At 41.0% G+C, this 15,413-nt stretch overlaps 1 protein-coding gene across 1 annotated transcript in view; it reads right to left on the reverse strand.

Annotated features, from left to right (window-relative positions):
- The window catches only part of EIF3E (eukaryotic translation initiation factor 3 subunit E), a 31,259-nt gene extending 17,742 nt beyond the window's left edge, over window positions 1-13,517 (reverse strand). The window contains exons 1-5 of the mRNA XM_042465001.1: window positions 13,364-13,517; window positions 7,903-8,017; window positions 7,172-7,289; window positions 4,855-4,897; window positions 1,954-2,058 (exon numbers count right to left, since the gene is read on the reverse strand). Of these exons, the coding sequence (XP_042320935.1) occupies window positions 1,954-2,058; window positions 4,855-4,897; window positions 7,172-7,289; window positions 7,903-8,017; window positions 13,364-13,453 (471 nt within the window). The 5' untranslated portion in view covers window positions 13,454-13,517. The remainder of the gene's footprint in view (window positions 1-1,953; window positions 2,059-4,854; window positions 4,898-7,171; window positions 7,290-7,902; window positions 8,018-13,363) is intronic.
- Window positions 13,518-15,413: the final 1,896 nt, after the last annotated feature.

A 15,413-nucleotide genomic window follows, 5' to 3' on the forward strand; every position in this document is an offset into this window, starting at 1 on the left:
GAGTTTCACTGTTTTTCCCTAGTTGCACATTTGTTCTTGTAGTCCCTCAGCATTACAACTGAAAACTGCATTGACTCCACTCCTTACATGCAGTCCACAACCAAGTACCTGTGATTGCTACATTATTTCCACTAATGGAATGACAGTGTTGGATGATGGCCACAGAGATAAGTAAAGTTAACATTTTTGAAAACATCTGAAATAATTCTGTTCATATGCTTCAAAAACTTTAAATGATGCTGAAAGTAAGCATATTTAAGTACCTAGTCGAAAAAATACTATTTTTCTTGCCTTCAGAGCATAGACATTCAAGGTGGCAAAACCAACACTTGCTATTTTGGCTTAGTTCCCTACAACTTCTGTTGGCACTGCACAGTAACCCACTTTCAGGAAAGTCTATGCTAGAGTCGTTTCAATATCTGGACTTCCCCCAACTATGAGTTTTCATTGCTTAACAAAATAAAATGTTCACTCAGCCAGCCATAATAAGTTTACTGTGCTATGACTGCAACAAAATACATCTTCTCTCTCAAAAAGTATTCCTCCCCTGCACCACACACATTAGCAAGCAACATGAATAATCCACTCTTCATGCTGTTGTAGTACATGACCAGCAGTTGCATTTGCAAGATCTTGACAAAAGCAAGAAGGCAGAGCCGCTTAGAGTTTTGGGGGGTGGGTGGGGGAACAGGTTGCTTTTTGTACAAGCTATTTTCCAAGAAATGATTACTCTAAATCCTTAACACTCTATAAAGATCTGACAAAGTTCTCATGAGCAGCTGTTCAGCATTGGGTGTGAGTTCATGTGTCTTTGAGCTGCCTGTAGACTATGGCAATCCCATGAATTTCATAGGGTTTTCTTAGACAAGAAATACAGAGCTGGTTTCCACCTATTAATTTTGTTCTGTTTGTCTGTATCTCAGCAAATTAGTTCTTTAGGAACTAATATTCGGAGTCTTCTTTATATATTTATATATAGGTCATTTTCTCAGTTAAAGACCATCTCTTGACAAGTGCTACTATTAACATAGCAATAAAACTAACTAAATGAACAAGTATATTTTTAAGTAAAGCATTAAGCCACATCCATAAAAATCGATAAGTACTGGTACATAACAAACCATCTTCAATTCAATACCCCTTCTATCCTTTTAAACAAGATGGTATGTTCTATTGTTCTAAATGTATGAAGAAAATCAATAGGTGGCCTGCCCTAGGAAGGATATTGCAAAGACAGGACACCGCCATCACTGATACAATTAAGTATTTTCTATCAAAAGTCACATTTTTATGCATGCAGCTGGTCCTTCAGGAGGGCACACGCCAACACATCAGGCAGTGTCCTGTCTTTGCAATATGGTATAATGAGCATCTTCAACTACTATATAGATATCTCTCTCTCTCTCTCTCTCTCTCTCTCTCTCCTGGACTGGTGTAACTAGCAATTTGGTGGCCAATTCAACATCTATAGCTACAACACTTCAATTTTGGCCAAAGTAAACACAAACATCCACCCAGTGTATATATAAAAGAGAAATGGTAATAACATATCCACCCAGAAGTTGAACAGCAACATACATACTATGGTGAGATATGCTGTAGTATAGTCCAATACCATCTGGAAGGGAACATGATTCCCACCTCTGATGAACCATCAACCTAGAGGCCAACTTTGTTTATCTTTATGGAGGCACATGATTTCAACCCATGTGTGCTGGATGTGTCAGGCTTCCAGTTTGTTCAAGAGTTAAACACAAAGGATCAAACAGCCTGTTATGATGATTTGGCAGACAAGCATAAAATCATTCTTACCATCACATGTGTGATTGAAAATACCCTCTTAGAAATGTGTCCTTTCTGTTAATAATATTCTCTCAAAATTAACAGCAAATCCCTATGTAATGTGGAGGCTATAAACATTTAAATTCATGATCATTTAAAAAATACACTTACCAATACTCTAAACAAGTACAGGTATTCTGCTGCTCCTGGATAGTTGCCACATTCATATTGGATTTTTGCATATCTGTAGAGTGTATCTAGATATTCCTGCCTAAACTGAAAAACAAATCAGGACAAATAGCATCAATAAAAAGTTTTAGCTGATTCATTTAAAGGAGGGGTACTCTGTCAAGAGCTTCAGGAGTTTTCTATCATGGGCTGCATGTGACAGTGGGAAGCATGAATACTGGTGCTTAACAGGGCAGAGCTAAAAGTAGGTAGGCACACTGTTTTCTCTTTCTACCATACTCTTCTCTAGTCTACTTAATTTTCTCATTCCCATTTCCAATTCCATACTGAGCAGGATACTGAAAAGAAGGAAATCACTCTTGTAGAGATTAATTACCCACAATGGGCTTGTAAAATTAGGGCCTAGTTGCCTATCCTGGTTTTATGTCTGGTCTAAACACACAGCAGCAGAACTGGCAACACAATGGACTGAAAACAGAGACTCATCTTCCCAAAGTAATAAAACAAGTATAAAGCCCACAGAGCACAAAACAGGCTAGGCTAAAACCTGCTCCTTGATATATGGTCAGCTCTCCATATCCATGGATTCCTCATCCACACAATCAACCATCCATGGTTTGATAATCTTAAATATATAAACACAGTCCAAGAAGTAAATCTTGATTTTGTCATTTTATGTAAGGGGCACCATTTTACTTTGCCACTGTATTTAATGGGACTTCAGCACCCCAGATTTTGGTATCCATGAGGATGGGGGTGGAGGGGTTCTGTATACTGGCCCACTGTACACTGTTCATTGCTGTTTTGTTTTCCCTGACAGAAAATCTTTTATATGGAGGCATTAAAAAAGTGAACACCTTAGCTACAGTCATAAACATACAGCAGAGTGCTATAGTAGACTGCAGTTTATCTTAGACCACTGAGGTATTACCCACATTTCAAGCACATTTACTTACAAGGATGGGTTGAGAAACCTATGGCCCTCTAGACATTGTTGTCCTCTATTAGCCCTCACCTGCAAACCAGCTGTAATCCTAAAATATCAGGAGGGCTTTATAAAAGGGAAAATCAGCTGGTGTCAAAGCCTGAGATGAAAGTTTGCTTATCATTAGTAAGGTAACTGGCTACATTGACAACCAGAAACCATCCCCAGGCCACAAGTGTCAACTCTAGAGTTCCAATTTTATCTTTTAGAACATCCAACAGATATATTAGTTTACTGTGACTGAATTAAATCTTGTGAGCTCCAAACATAGAGATATGAGGGTCTGAGGAAAATAATAAAGAGCAAGTTCATTCTGCCATCTTTTGTATATACAGGGGGGCTTTATTACCTGCTATAACACACTACTGAAGATTGCCAAAATACGTACTCAGTGTACATGTTATATCTAAATATGTTGCAAATCTAAATGTTACAACTGTAACTCTAAATGACAGTTTGACCAGATAATAATACAGTGTGCCCCTGCTTTATGTGGGGGACCCTTTCCAGACTCCCCCATGTAAAGCAAATTCCGCGAATGCCTGAGCTCGATTTAAATGAATGGGGCTCGTGTATGTGGTGGTGTGCGCGCGCCATGCGTGTGCACCCCATTACTCCCAATGGGACAAACCGCCTCTTCCTCCCTGCACGGAATTCAACGTATGCTGAAAGCTTCATATGACGCGGGTGCACTGTAGTCATTTTGTTTATTACAAAACCTACAGCTTCTGTTGTCTTTTCTTAAGCCATTAAGTGGACGTGTCTCTCTCTTTAGTGTAAGATATATCCACACTTTTGCTTGTAGAAACTAAGACAGAGTTTAGGTTTATGATTATTTTCTAAATAAGCACTATAGGAAGCTAGGGCTTTGTTTGTTTTGGCTTTAATTTTGTTTTGAGGGAACAAAGGAAGCAGGCTAAGGTGAAGAGAGGCAAGCAAGAGGAAAAAAGAGAAAAGCATAGAGCTCTCTTCCCAACATCAGTATATAGGGGAGGCAATGCATTAGACTGGGAATATATGAGGAATTTTAGTTCAAATTGATTGGTGGAGAGCCTACCTAAAGAAGGGCATAGGAGGACAAAACCAATTCAGCACAGAATATCCTCTGTACACCAGTGGCAAACCTGCCTGGAGTGTCATCCAGTGTGGGGGATCAGGGTTTCTGGGGAGCAGGGCTTCCAGGAGAAGGGCCAAAAGGGCATTCCCCCCATTTTGCTCTTGCGGCGCTTAGAAGGGCATTGCAGTAGTGAAATGGGGGCCATGCTCGCCCCCCTCCCCAGTCCTGTGGGGATATGGCTGCATAGGACATGGAAGGCAGCTGCCCACCTCCCCCACCGGGGTATACTACTCCACTGGGTGACACCCCATCTGTGGTGTAATCTGGTGTGGTCTGTACCAAAACACTGCCCTTAGTGATGCTATTGCTATATACTACAGAAAGCAGCTGTATTTCTTAAGCAATTCACTTTAGATAGTAGAATACAGTGGTGCCTCGGGATACGAAATGATCGGGTTACGAAATTTCCGGGATACGAAAAAGTTGGATTGGCAAAAACTGTTTTGGGTTACGAAATATTTTTCGGGTTACGAAATTCATTTCGGCGCGAAATTCAAATGCTGCAAAGTGCAGCTATAGGCTTTCCAGTGCTAACGGAAAAGTGTTTCGGGTTACGAAATTTTCGGGTTACGAAAGGAATGGCGGAACGAATTAATTTCGTAACCCGAGGCACCACTGTAGTATACATTATAAAAAATGAACAAAATTAATTGCAAAAATTATCTGTTTCACTAAGCGAAGCTCATTTGATCATCTTAATATTTTTTTTTCATTTCATGTTTGATAGGCTTCATTTAAAAACACAAAATATTGCACTCAATATTACAGATATAATACCTACACCATGCTTGTCTGCTAAGTAGTCAAACAGCATCCGACCATCCCTGAAACAAAGAAAAGTTAACTGTGATGCTATAAATCACTAAAGATTTGTGAAATTAGAGAAAAATATATTTGTCTACTGACTGCTAATTTTAAAGTTTATAGATATCATATATTAAAACAGATTAGTTTTGATACAAAAGCAATTGACACTTGACTAAAGGATTTTTACATGCGGTTGGCTCTACGTACAATGTCAAGTTGCCCAATACTTATGTATACAATGGTCAGAGTCACACTAAATTTGCTCTGATGGTAGCAAACAGAAGCTCGCTTCCTTTTCTCTAATCCAACTATCAATTAATTTAAAGATGTTCAACTAGTTTAACAAGATTCAAGTGTGTGTGGTACTGTGGTTTGACTGTGAGATTAAGGTTCAAATTCTGCTCAGCCACAAACCCACTGGGTTACATTGGACAAGTCACACTCTGCCTCAGAAGAAGGCAATGGCAAACCTCTTCTGATCAAATTTTGCCAAGAAAGCCCTGAGATACATTTGACCATAAATTAGAAAGAACCTGAAGCAACACAAAGGCAAAACAAAAACAGGATTTTCAAATTACAACAGAGTGTACTGGCATACACATGCACACACACACACAATAAGTTGGAATCCATAACTGCAGGGATAACATCTACAACACATTTGGAAACATATTCATAAACAAAAATAGCAAGTGATGTTTGCGACCATTATGTAAACATCCAAGACGGCCATCACTTTAATATGAAGATTCACCAGCAGCTTGTTAGGTACTCCTAATAAGATTATCTACAGCAATTTGAAAGAATAAAAAGGGCAGGATGCACCTTTTAAGAAATATGAACAATTGCAACCAATTAATATTTCAAATCAGAACCAATTTAAAAAAACAAACCTTTTTAGAAATCTTTAAGATCAATTTTTCCATCAGAAAAGTCTAAGTTATAAGATGTAAGCAAGATGCAGAATTGTTAGTTGCATAATTGGTACCACTGTAAGGAATTACAGTGGCCCCTCTGTTTTCACGGGGGATCAGTTCCAGGCCCCCCCTGCAAAAATCCCCTGCAAAAATGGAAATGTGCCAACATTCAAGCCCTAGTGGCTTGAATAGTGGCACCCTCCTCCAGGCACCTGCGGGCACGCTCCCCATTATAAGTCCCTTCATTTGTCCCTCGCGAGTAAGTGAGATTCAGCACAAATGGAGGGACAACTGTAGACATTTTAGTTCCTAATTCAAAATACCATGGCAGAACACTCTGTAAGAAATCAGAATACCAAATCACAGCTTATATTCTTACAAGGCAAACTATTAAAGGAAATGGTTCTGGAAGTTTAACTGCGACAAATACAGTATAGCCCTCTCATCGTAGGCAAAACCCACAAACTATAAAGGCCATATTTTTCAGTATACAAAACTAAGTGCCCCCTATACATTCATAACTCAAATTCTACCCACAATTCTTCCTTAAAATTTAACTTTCTAAGAATCTCAGTGTCCATTTCAAAAACTTCAAAGTTGCTACAAAACTAAGACCAGGGGACTATAGAGGGAGTGAAAGCTGCAACTGTGGTGTTTCACCACATGCTACCTTGCAAATAAACACCAAGCCATTTTTAACCTTTTTTACCCCGTCTTTATTAAAAGTGAAAGGTAGTGTCTCTGAACTCCCAGAAAATATGCCTCTGAACACATAGTAATAATAATAAATTTATTTATATCCCACCTCTCTACAAAAAGTAATTGGGGCAGGATATAAATAAATTTATAAATAGTTCTTGTGTTCAAGCATTTGAACACATTTGAACAAACATGTTATGTATTCAAGCATTTTCTACAGCATGTGATAGGATTAGGTGGAATGTTTAGAGCCAATTCTTCCTTTGTGCCCTGATTTTTCTATGCGGCATACACTTCAGTTGCTGTCAAAACTATAACAGCTAGACAAATTCAGCTTTCACTGTTTGCAAGCTTCTTTCAGTTAAGTTTCACAAGCTGAACAGAAGCTGCAGGATATTAACATACATAAAAGCAGTGCTACTGCTATCTCAATTTCTAAGAGAGAATTAAAATCTCCTAATAACTGAGGCTGCAACCCAATGCATATTTACATACAAGTCTAACATGGACTGAAGAGGACCTAGTTTTGAATACAGCTGTACATGATTGTACTGAAATCATTTAATTAGAAGATTAAACACAGAACATTCTCAAATTCATGTGAAATAACAACTCCGCAAACAACTGCTATCATTTATTTGGAAAATGCATAGAAGCACTAGCTAATAAGATCACCTTGTAGACTGCATTTGCCGTGTAGTTTCTGGGTCTTCAAACATCTTGACAATTGGATCAGTTTCTGCCTTAAGCTGTTCTAGCTGTGCTACAACTGTGGTTCTCTTCTCACGCAAAGCTGGGAACAAAAATAAAACGCAGGATAAACCATTTTTATACTAATTCTTTGTAATGTTTACACACTACTAGATAAAGGCTTGACAAGTGGGCGAACAGCGGGGATAAGGAATTATAGTCCTTTCTTGTGCTCCCTCCTTAGCCTCTCTTCACCACCCCTCCATTCTTAAATGAGAAAGGTGCAGGCAAGGCCTATTTTAAAATCCTGCCTTTCTCCAAATCAGAAAAAGAGACATATGCACCTGCTCCCTCCCATTTCTTGTTACACACAGAGACCTTCTACTGGCAAGGGAGCAAAACCCATCTTCTGCCTCTCTTGTCCCAGTGTCTGGATTACAAACCAGTTTTTATGCCTCGGTATTTAGGCTGCAAGTGTTCAACTGGAACAGGCAAGTAAACCAATGTTGTCTGCATTGGGGCATAGAAACAAACACATGGAAATGAGCAAGATTGGAAATGAAATTGGGGAAAATGAATGAACACATTCATTATAAAGTGAAGACTCCTGACCTGGTCAACATTAAATTCAGTTAATATTTATTTTATTTATTGTATTCTTTCAAAAGCATGAAGGCAGACCATGTCACATTTCTTTTTATGGGCAGATAACTTACCATGAGGAATATCATCAGAATACAAGTTTTTGTAGATATCCATAGCAAAGTCCACCATCTTGGTGTCACTAAGGAGATCCAGTTTCCCCTGAAGCAGTTCTTTTTCATTGTATATCTGAAGAAAAATAATAACTGTTTGACAGACTTTCTATTGTAATAGCAAGTTTAATTAAGAATCTTGGTTTGGCGCAGTTCACAATATGAGTATCAATTCACAATATGAGTATAAAACAAAGAACAGCATTGTGATAAACGGCACCTTGCCAATTGTCAAAAAACACCTTAGCAAAACTCTATTATTATAAAGCTCATATCCCTTTAAGATAACAAGAGGGACCAATTTTAACCAGCTTCCATGGTCATATTTCTAGTGGCATAAGAATTTAAGAGATCTGAGAAAGCCAGAAAAGTGGTTTCATCCAGAATAGGGCTCTTTTCCTCCCCTCCCCCCCAAAAAAGTCAGTTTATTTCTTTTTCAATTCAACATAGAGTTTTGAACACTTAATAAATACTGACTCATACAATTTCAAGAACACAAGAAGTCAGTAGCCTCTGAACAAAAGACAGAGAAAGCAACCAATTACATTTAGAATAACAGAACCAGAGCTGGAAGAGACCACAAGGGCCATCCAGTCCAACCTCCTGCCATGCAGGAACTCACAATCAAAGCACCCCCAGCAGATGGCCATCCAGCCTTTGTTTAAAGACCTCCAAAGAAGGAGACTCCACCGTTCTCCAAGGGAGTGTCTGGGTGAAATGGTCAGAGAGATTGCAGACATTCAAAATAAGCCAAGGACTAGTGCACACTTTCACTAATTTAACTGTTACACAAAGGACACTACCATGCCAACATATCAGATCTTGCTGCATTTTTAGCAAAATAAAAAATTATAATAATATTATTAAAAAGGTTGCCAGCATCTGCTATTTGCACATGATATAGGCCATCTAAAATAGTATCCTGCTTTTGCCTTATGCTTCCTGTGTTCAGATCATTTTATAAATGTTTTGTTGCAATGCCTACAAACCCCCAAGTAAGATAGGTTATTGTACTGATCGAATACTGTAGAGGAGCTGAAGCACTGAAAGATGAGTTTACGTAAGACCATCTAGTGAGTTCAACAGAGGCAATATTCATACTGGAAAATTACCAAATTTTTATTCAGTTTTCTGTCAAAAGGCACAGCAATTATTAACTGTGTTAACTATAGCGATCTTTCCCAGGAATATGCCAGCCTATTTCAATGTGATAGGGCCAGCATGACAGTGGTTTGAGTGTTGGGCTACAACTCTGGAGAACAGAGTTTGATTCCTGGCTCACCCACGAAACCCACTGAGTGATCTGGGGCAAGTCACAAGCTCTCAGCCTCAGGAAAGGCAATGGTAAACTCCTCTGAAGAAATCTTGCCAAGAAAACCCTGTGACAGGTTCGCCTTAAAGTCACCGTTAAGTCGGAAACAATTTGAATGCATTAAACAACCAATCACAAAAAGTAGCTAATAAAGCTGTCTGTAGACTAGAACCACAAGTTCACATTTCATTACTGTAGTTGTCAAAACCCATTATCACTACTGTACACATGAACATTAGGGAACTACAAACAGAGACTCGTCCAACACATTGAAAACCTTCCAATTCTCTCTTTTTGAAACTTTAAAAAGGAGGTATCATAATCAATTTTTATAGCATGATCAGTGCACATGGCGCACTTTACAAATACAAGAAAAACAAAACAGCAAGCCCCACAATGGTGTATTATAATAATAATAATAATAATAAATAGACACACATACACAAGGGAAGGAAGGGGGAATAAAAACACAAAACTACACAACAGAATAGTAAAACAAATTATCCAGGCAGAAATACAATGCAACACCATATAAAGCAAACCAACAAATACACAGATATAGCTGTGTTAGTCTGCAATATCTATAAGCAAAGGGGTCTTGTAGCATCTTTGAGATTAGGTAAAAGACTTGGTCTTCCATCTGAGAAGCAGAGCAAGGGTGAATCTACACTGCAGAAAATATGCAGTTTGACACCACCTTAACTGCCATGGCTCCATCCTACAGAATCCTGGGATTTGTAGTTTTGTCAGGCACCAGCACTCTTAGACAGAGATGGCTAAGTATCTAACAAAACTACAAATCCCAGGATTCCATAGGATGGATCTACACCACTTAAAGTGGTGTCAAGGTGCATTATTTCTATAGTGTAGATGCACCCTATATCTAGGAAAGCTATAATCTCTTTCACTCAATCTCAAAGGTGCTACAAGATCCCTTTGTGACAAATACATGTAACCAAAACATACAAGGTGACAAAACGCTAACAAACTAAAGTTCCAAAAGCTTTTTTAAAAATGAGCAAGTTCTTTCCATTCTTCTAGGAAGCATTTTTATTGCCCTCCTCTGAGGATGAGAGAGTGTGGCTTTCCTAAGGAAATGTCACCTTTGACGAAAGCAGAACTGAATTTGATTGACAGCAAAGGAGTCTTCATTTTAAACTGGTACTGCAAATGTGAACTTATGCTTCTGGGATTGCCTTCTCCATATATGATTTAACCACATGAAACAATGTACAGTGGGCCCTAGGTATCCAATGGGGTTAGGTTCCAGGATACCCAGCGTGGATACCAAAATACGTGGATCCTAAAGTACCATTAAATACAATGGGTAGTGAAATGGTATTCCCTGTATAAAACAGCAAAATCAAAGTTTCCCTTTTTTAAAAGTTTAGATCATTTTGGAATATTTTAAACCCATGGATGAATGAATCTGTGGATATGGAGGGCCATTTGTACATGTAAACACATTTAGGCTACGCATATGATATTGTAATTTAAAGGCATGACTTTGGGTTTGGCATGGTAGGAGGTCAACAGGGGGATGACACCACGAGTTATTGTACCAGGTGATGCCAACTCTAGTGATGCCATTGATATTAGCCAATGAATGTTTGCTATAGGAGTAATTATTTATTTATCTATTCACTTATCCCACCTTTCTCCCAACACCAGAGCCAAGGCAGTGTATGGGAGGAGGAGGCGGTCAATGAGGGGGGCATACCATTAGTTACCACAACAAGTGACACCAACTTTAGTGACTCCATTGGGACTTACCATACAACCTCTGAAAATGCCCTTCCCCTGGGCATCTATCAGGGATGCTTTAAGATTTCCTGCACGGCAGGGGGTTGGACCCTTGCTGTCTATTCCAACTCTATGGTTCTGTGATTCTATTCATGGTGAGTGGGCAGGATCAGAGAAGTGTCTCACTCTATGGATTCCAAACTTTGGTCCTTCAGATGTTTTGGACTTCCACTCCCAGAATTCCTGATTGTTGGCCAAGATGACTTAGAGGCTTCTGGGAGATGAAGTCCAAAACACCTAGAGGAACGAAGTTTGGGAATCACTCTCTGTAGCCAGATGAGGAATGATTACATCAGCCAGGTTACCTTCAGGTCTCAGCACTGCTGCAACCATTTTAAGTTTCTGATCCTGCCCATGAGGCTCAGTGCTGCCATGCAGAAGGGCTTCAAAGGTTTACAGTAGTAAGTCAAAGAGGGTGTTGTGAGAGGACGATGGGTGTAACAACTCCACAGTGCCCCAAAAAGGACACATGCAGACAAATGGAAATTTTAATTATAAGCCATTAAATGGAGCCAACATAGGATAGTGGTTTGAGCACTGGACTATGACTCTGGAGACAGGGTTCGATTCCTTGCTAAGCCACGCTCTCTCATCCTCAGAGAAGGGCAACAGCAACCCCCCTCAGAGGAAACTTGCCCAGAAAACCTCATGACAGGTTTGCCTTAGCGTTGCCATAAATTGTAAACTGGAAGGCACACAACAACAAGAAAGACGGTGTGGCCATCTGCAGGCCAGATTGAGGGACCCCAGGGAGGGTGGATTTGATACCCAGGACTAATGTTCTTCATCCCTATCCTGAAGGGTAGCCCAAACAGTTTAGGAAGAGATAGTTAGACAACAACAACATAAGCCCTTAGACAGGATGCCAGCCTCTTACAGGTAAATAGGGGCAGATAATGTAAACCCGCTATGATGTAGGACGGGGGAAGGAGGTCAATGGTGGTGGGGGGGTGACACCATGAATTACCCCACTGGGTGATGCCACTGGAAGCTCTTAAATATAAACATTAGTGTGTGTGTGTTAGGTGTGTGTGAGAGAGAGACAATGAGAGAGAGAGAGAGAGAGAGGTGCAGTGGTTTGAGTGTTGGGCCATGACTCTGGAGAGCAGGGTTCGAATCCCTTCTCACCATGTAAACCCACTAGGTGACGTTGGACAAGTCACACTCTCTCAGCCTCAGAGAATAGCAATGGTAAAATCTTTTTGAAGAATCTTGCCAAGAAAACCCCGTGACAGGGTCGCCATAAGTGGGAAAAGACTTGCAGGCATACAACAAATGTACGTGTGTGTGTATACAGAGAGAGAGAGAGGTGTGTGTATGTATATATATCTATATATGTGTGTATGTGTGTGTACATACAAAGAGGAAGAGGTATGTATGTATGTATACGTGTGTGAGTGCAATGTGTGTGTGTGTGTGTGTACAGCCTCCCTCCTTTAGAACCCACATCCCTCGCTTATGTGCAAGGGACAAACTGAGGGAGAATGAATGTGGAGTGAGCCTGCAGCGCACGCTTGCGCACCTATATTCAAGCCAATGGGGCGAAACTCCATTTTCATGACAGGGGCCGGAACGTATGTGTGTATGTATATATGGCACAGTGATTAAATGCCTGCGCTGCAGCCACTCACTCACAAAGCACAAGGTTGTGAGTTCAATACCAGCCAGAGGCTCCAGGGTCGATTCAGTGTGGCATCCTTCTGAGGTGGCTAAAATGAATGCCCAGCTTGTTGGGGGCAATTAACTTACACATTGTAAGCTGCTTTGGGAGTGCATACATGCAGTGATAAGCGGTATAGAAATGTACTTGCTACTGTGCTCTAGAGAGACAGAGAGAGAGAGAGAGAGAGAGAGAGAGCACATATACAGGATAATTCAAAAAGAATGATGCAAAACCAAATATGAAGAGCTCTGCTTTTGCAGTCTCTCTCTCTCTCTCTCTCTACATTCACACATATAGAATTCATACCGTGTCAATCTATAAAGTCAGTATGTGAATAGATCTTGTAGCCCCTTTCAGACCCGCTGAAAAAAAGAAGTATGCATCTGAGGAAGTGGACCGAAGCCATGCTGCCTCTTTCTTTCTTTCTTTCTGGGAGTCTCAAAGGGGCTACAAGGTCTCTCTCTCTCTCTCTCTCTCTCTCTCTAAACCTGGGTTTATACAGCTTGGCTCTCGGGCATTTCGGGGCCATGAGGCGGCAGAGGGAGGCGCCTCTCTCCTTCCCTTTCCCCGGCCAAACCCACTCGGGAACCAGCGAGGCAGCCCCGGCCGGAGCCTCCAGTCCTCCCCGGGCGGCGCTCTCTCACCTCTTTGACGGAGAGGAACTCGAGGAGCGGGAAGACCAAGTGCCGGTCCAAGAAGCGGGCGATGCGGGTGGTCAGGTCGTACTCCGCCATTTTGGACTCCGCCAGGCCCAGAGAGAAGGCCACGCCCACTTCCGTCACTCCAGGGAGCCCCGAGTGCGCATGTGCGGTCGGGCCAACCGCCACAACCTCCTCTTGAAGCAGTAAGCCCCCTGCGCATGCGCGCGGGACGAAGCCCAATTCCTCTCTTTTTTTCCCTTCCCCTTCCACTGATCATTTTTCTCCTGCTTCCCAGCAACCCCGCCCACAGGCCTGTAAGCCCCGCCTCTCGCAGCGAGTCACGCAGCGCGAGCGTGTGACTGTGGCTGGGACGCGCATGCGCAGTGCTCTTGTTTCTCCCCTCAGTCCTTACAGTGCTTCTCAACCTTTGCGTCTCTAGATTTTTTTGGACTTCAATTCCCAGAAGTCTCAGTCAGTGTGCTCGTTGTTGAGGAACTCTGGGAGTTGTAGTCTCAAAAAATATATAGAGGACCAAAAGTTGGGAACCACTGTTTAAAATGAGAACTGGGTAATTATTTCATTGAGATTAGGATCTATCAGTGGCTCTTGGTCAGGATGACACTATATCAGCTCCCATATTAGAGGCAGAACTGGCAAATTGCATCATTTTCTGGGGAATGTGGGGTGCACTTGCACCCATGTTCTGGTGTTCCTTTCCCTCACAGAGAACTGGCCATTAGTGAACAGAATGCTGCAGAAGAGCATGATTCTTCTTAATGTTCTTTTGGCAGGACGTCAGAGCTTGCAGAATTTACCTTCTTGGGCTAAAGCTGCAGCATTTTAAGATATTTTATGCATGAAGAGTATGCTTTTACAGAATACACAAGCAATATATCCACCATTCCCTTCTCCTTTTGTGTCGTGTCTTTTTTAGATTATAAGACCGAGGGCAAGGAACCGTCTAATCAAAAATAATAATAATTGTAAGCCGCTCTGAGAGCTTTTAAGGCTGAATAAACGAAAAGAACAATGCACGAAATGAAGGCACATGAGAAAACAAAGCCCGAATCGCTGAGAGTGAGGTGGAACGCTGCCATAAGAGAGAGATTGCAGAAGAATAATTCACCAGGAACAGATGATATTCCAATAGAGTGAGACAGAATCAACCCTAGTGATTCTAGCCAACATGCCAACAAATATGGAAAACAAACTGTTGCCAATGGACAGGAAACGATCAATATGCATCCCAATTCAGGAAAAAAAGAAGACACAAAAGATGGCAGCAACTATAGGACTGTAGCATTAATATCCCCGGCAAGCAAAATTATGCTCACCATTCTGAAGCATAGACTGCAATCATATATGGAGAAGGCAATCCCAGAAGCACAAGTGGGGTTCAGAATTGTTCCAACATAAAGAGAACAAAAATAATGACCATGGAGGATCTATATACATTCAAATTAGATAATAAAGAATAAAAATAGTTAAAGATTCCCCATGCCTTGAATCAAACATTGATCAGAATGGGGACTGTAGTCAAGAAATAAGAAGAAAACTCGGAATGGAAAGGGCAGCCATGAAGGAATTAGACAAGATCCGAAAAGCCATCGTATTACTCATCACCATGTATGGATGTGAGAACTGGACAGTGAAGAAAGCCAGCTGAAAGGAAACTTGCTGAGGATACTGTGGACAGCCAAAAAGACCAACAAATGGCTCCTTGAACAGTTTAAGCCTGAACTCTCCTTGGAAACCAAGATGATCAAGTTGAGGCTGCTATACTTTGGCTACATCGTGAGAAGACATGACTCACTAGAAAAGATGATAATGCTGGGGAAGGTGGAAGGCAGCAAAAAGAGAGGAAGACCACACACCAGATGGGTAGACTCAAGGGAGGCCATGGGCCTGAATTTATAAGCAGAGCAGTGGAGGACAGGGGAGGTTGGACATGTCTCATATACAGGGTCGCCATGAGTTGGGGCTAATTTTCTGGCTCCAATCCAGCCTTTTATTTTTCATTAGGAACCTGGAGGGGACTGATGGCCCACACTTT

Source organism: Sceloporus undulatus, chromosome 4, assembly GCF_019175285.1.
Source record: "Sceloporus undulatus isolate JIND9_A2432 ecotype Alabama chromosome 4, SceUnd_v1.1, whole genome shotgun sequence".
NCBI lineage: Eukaryota > Metazoa > Chordata > Lepidosauria > Squamata > Phrynosomatidae > Sceloporus > Sceloporus undulatus.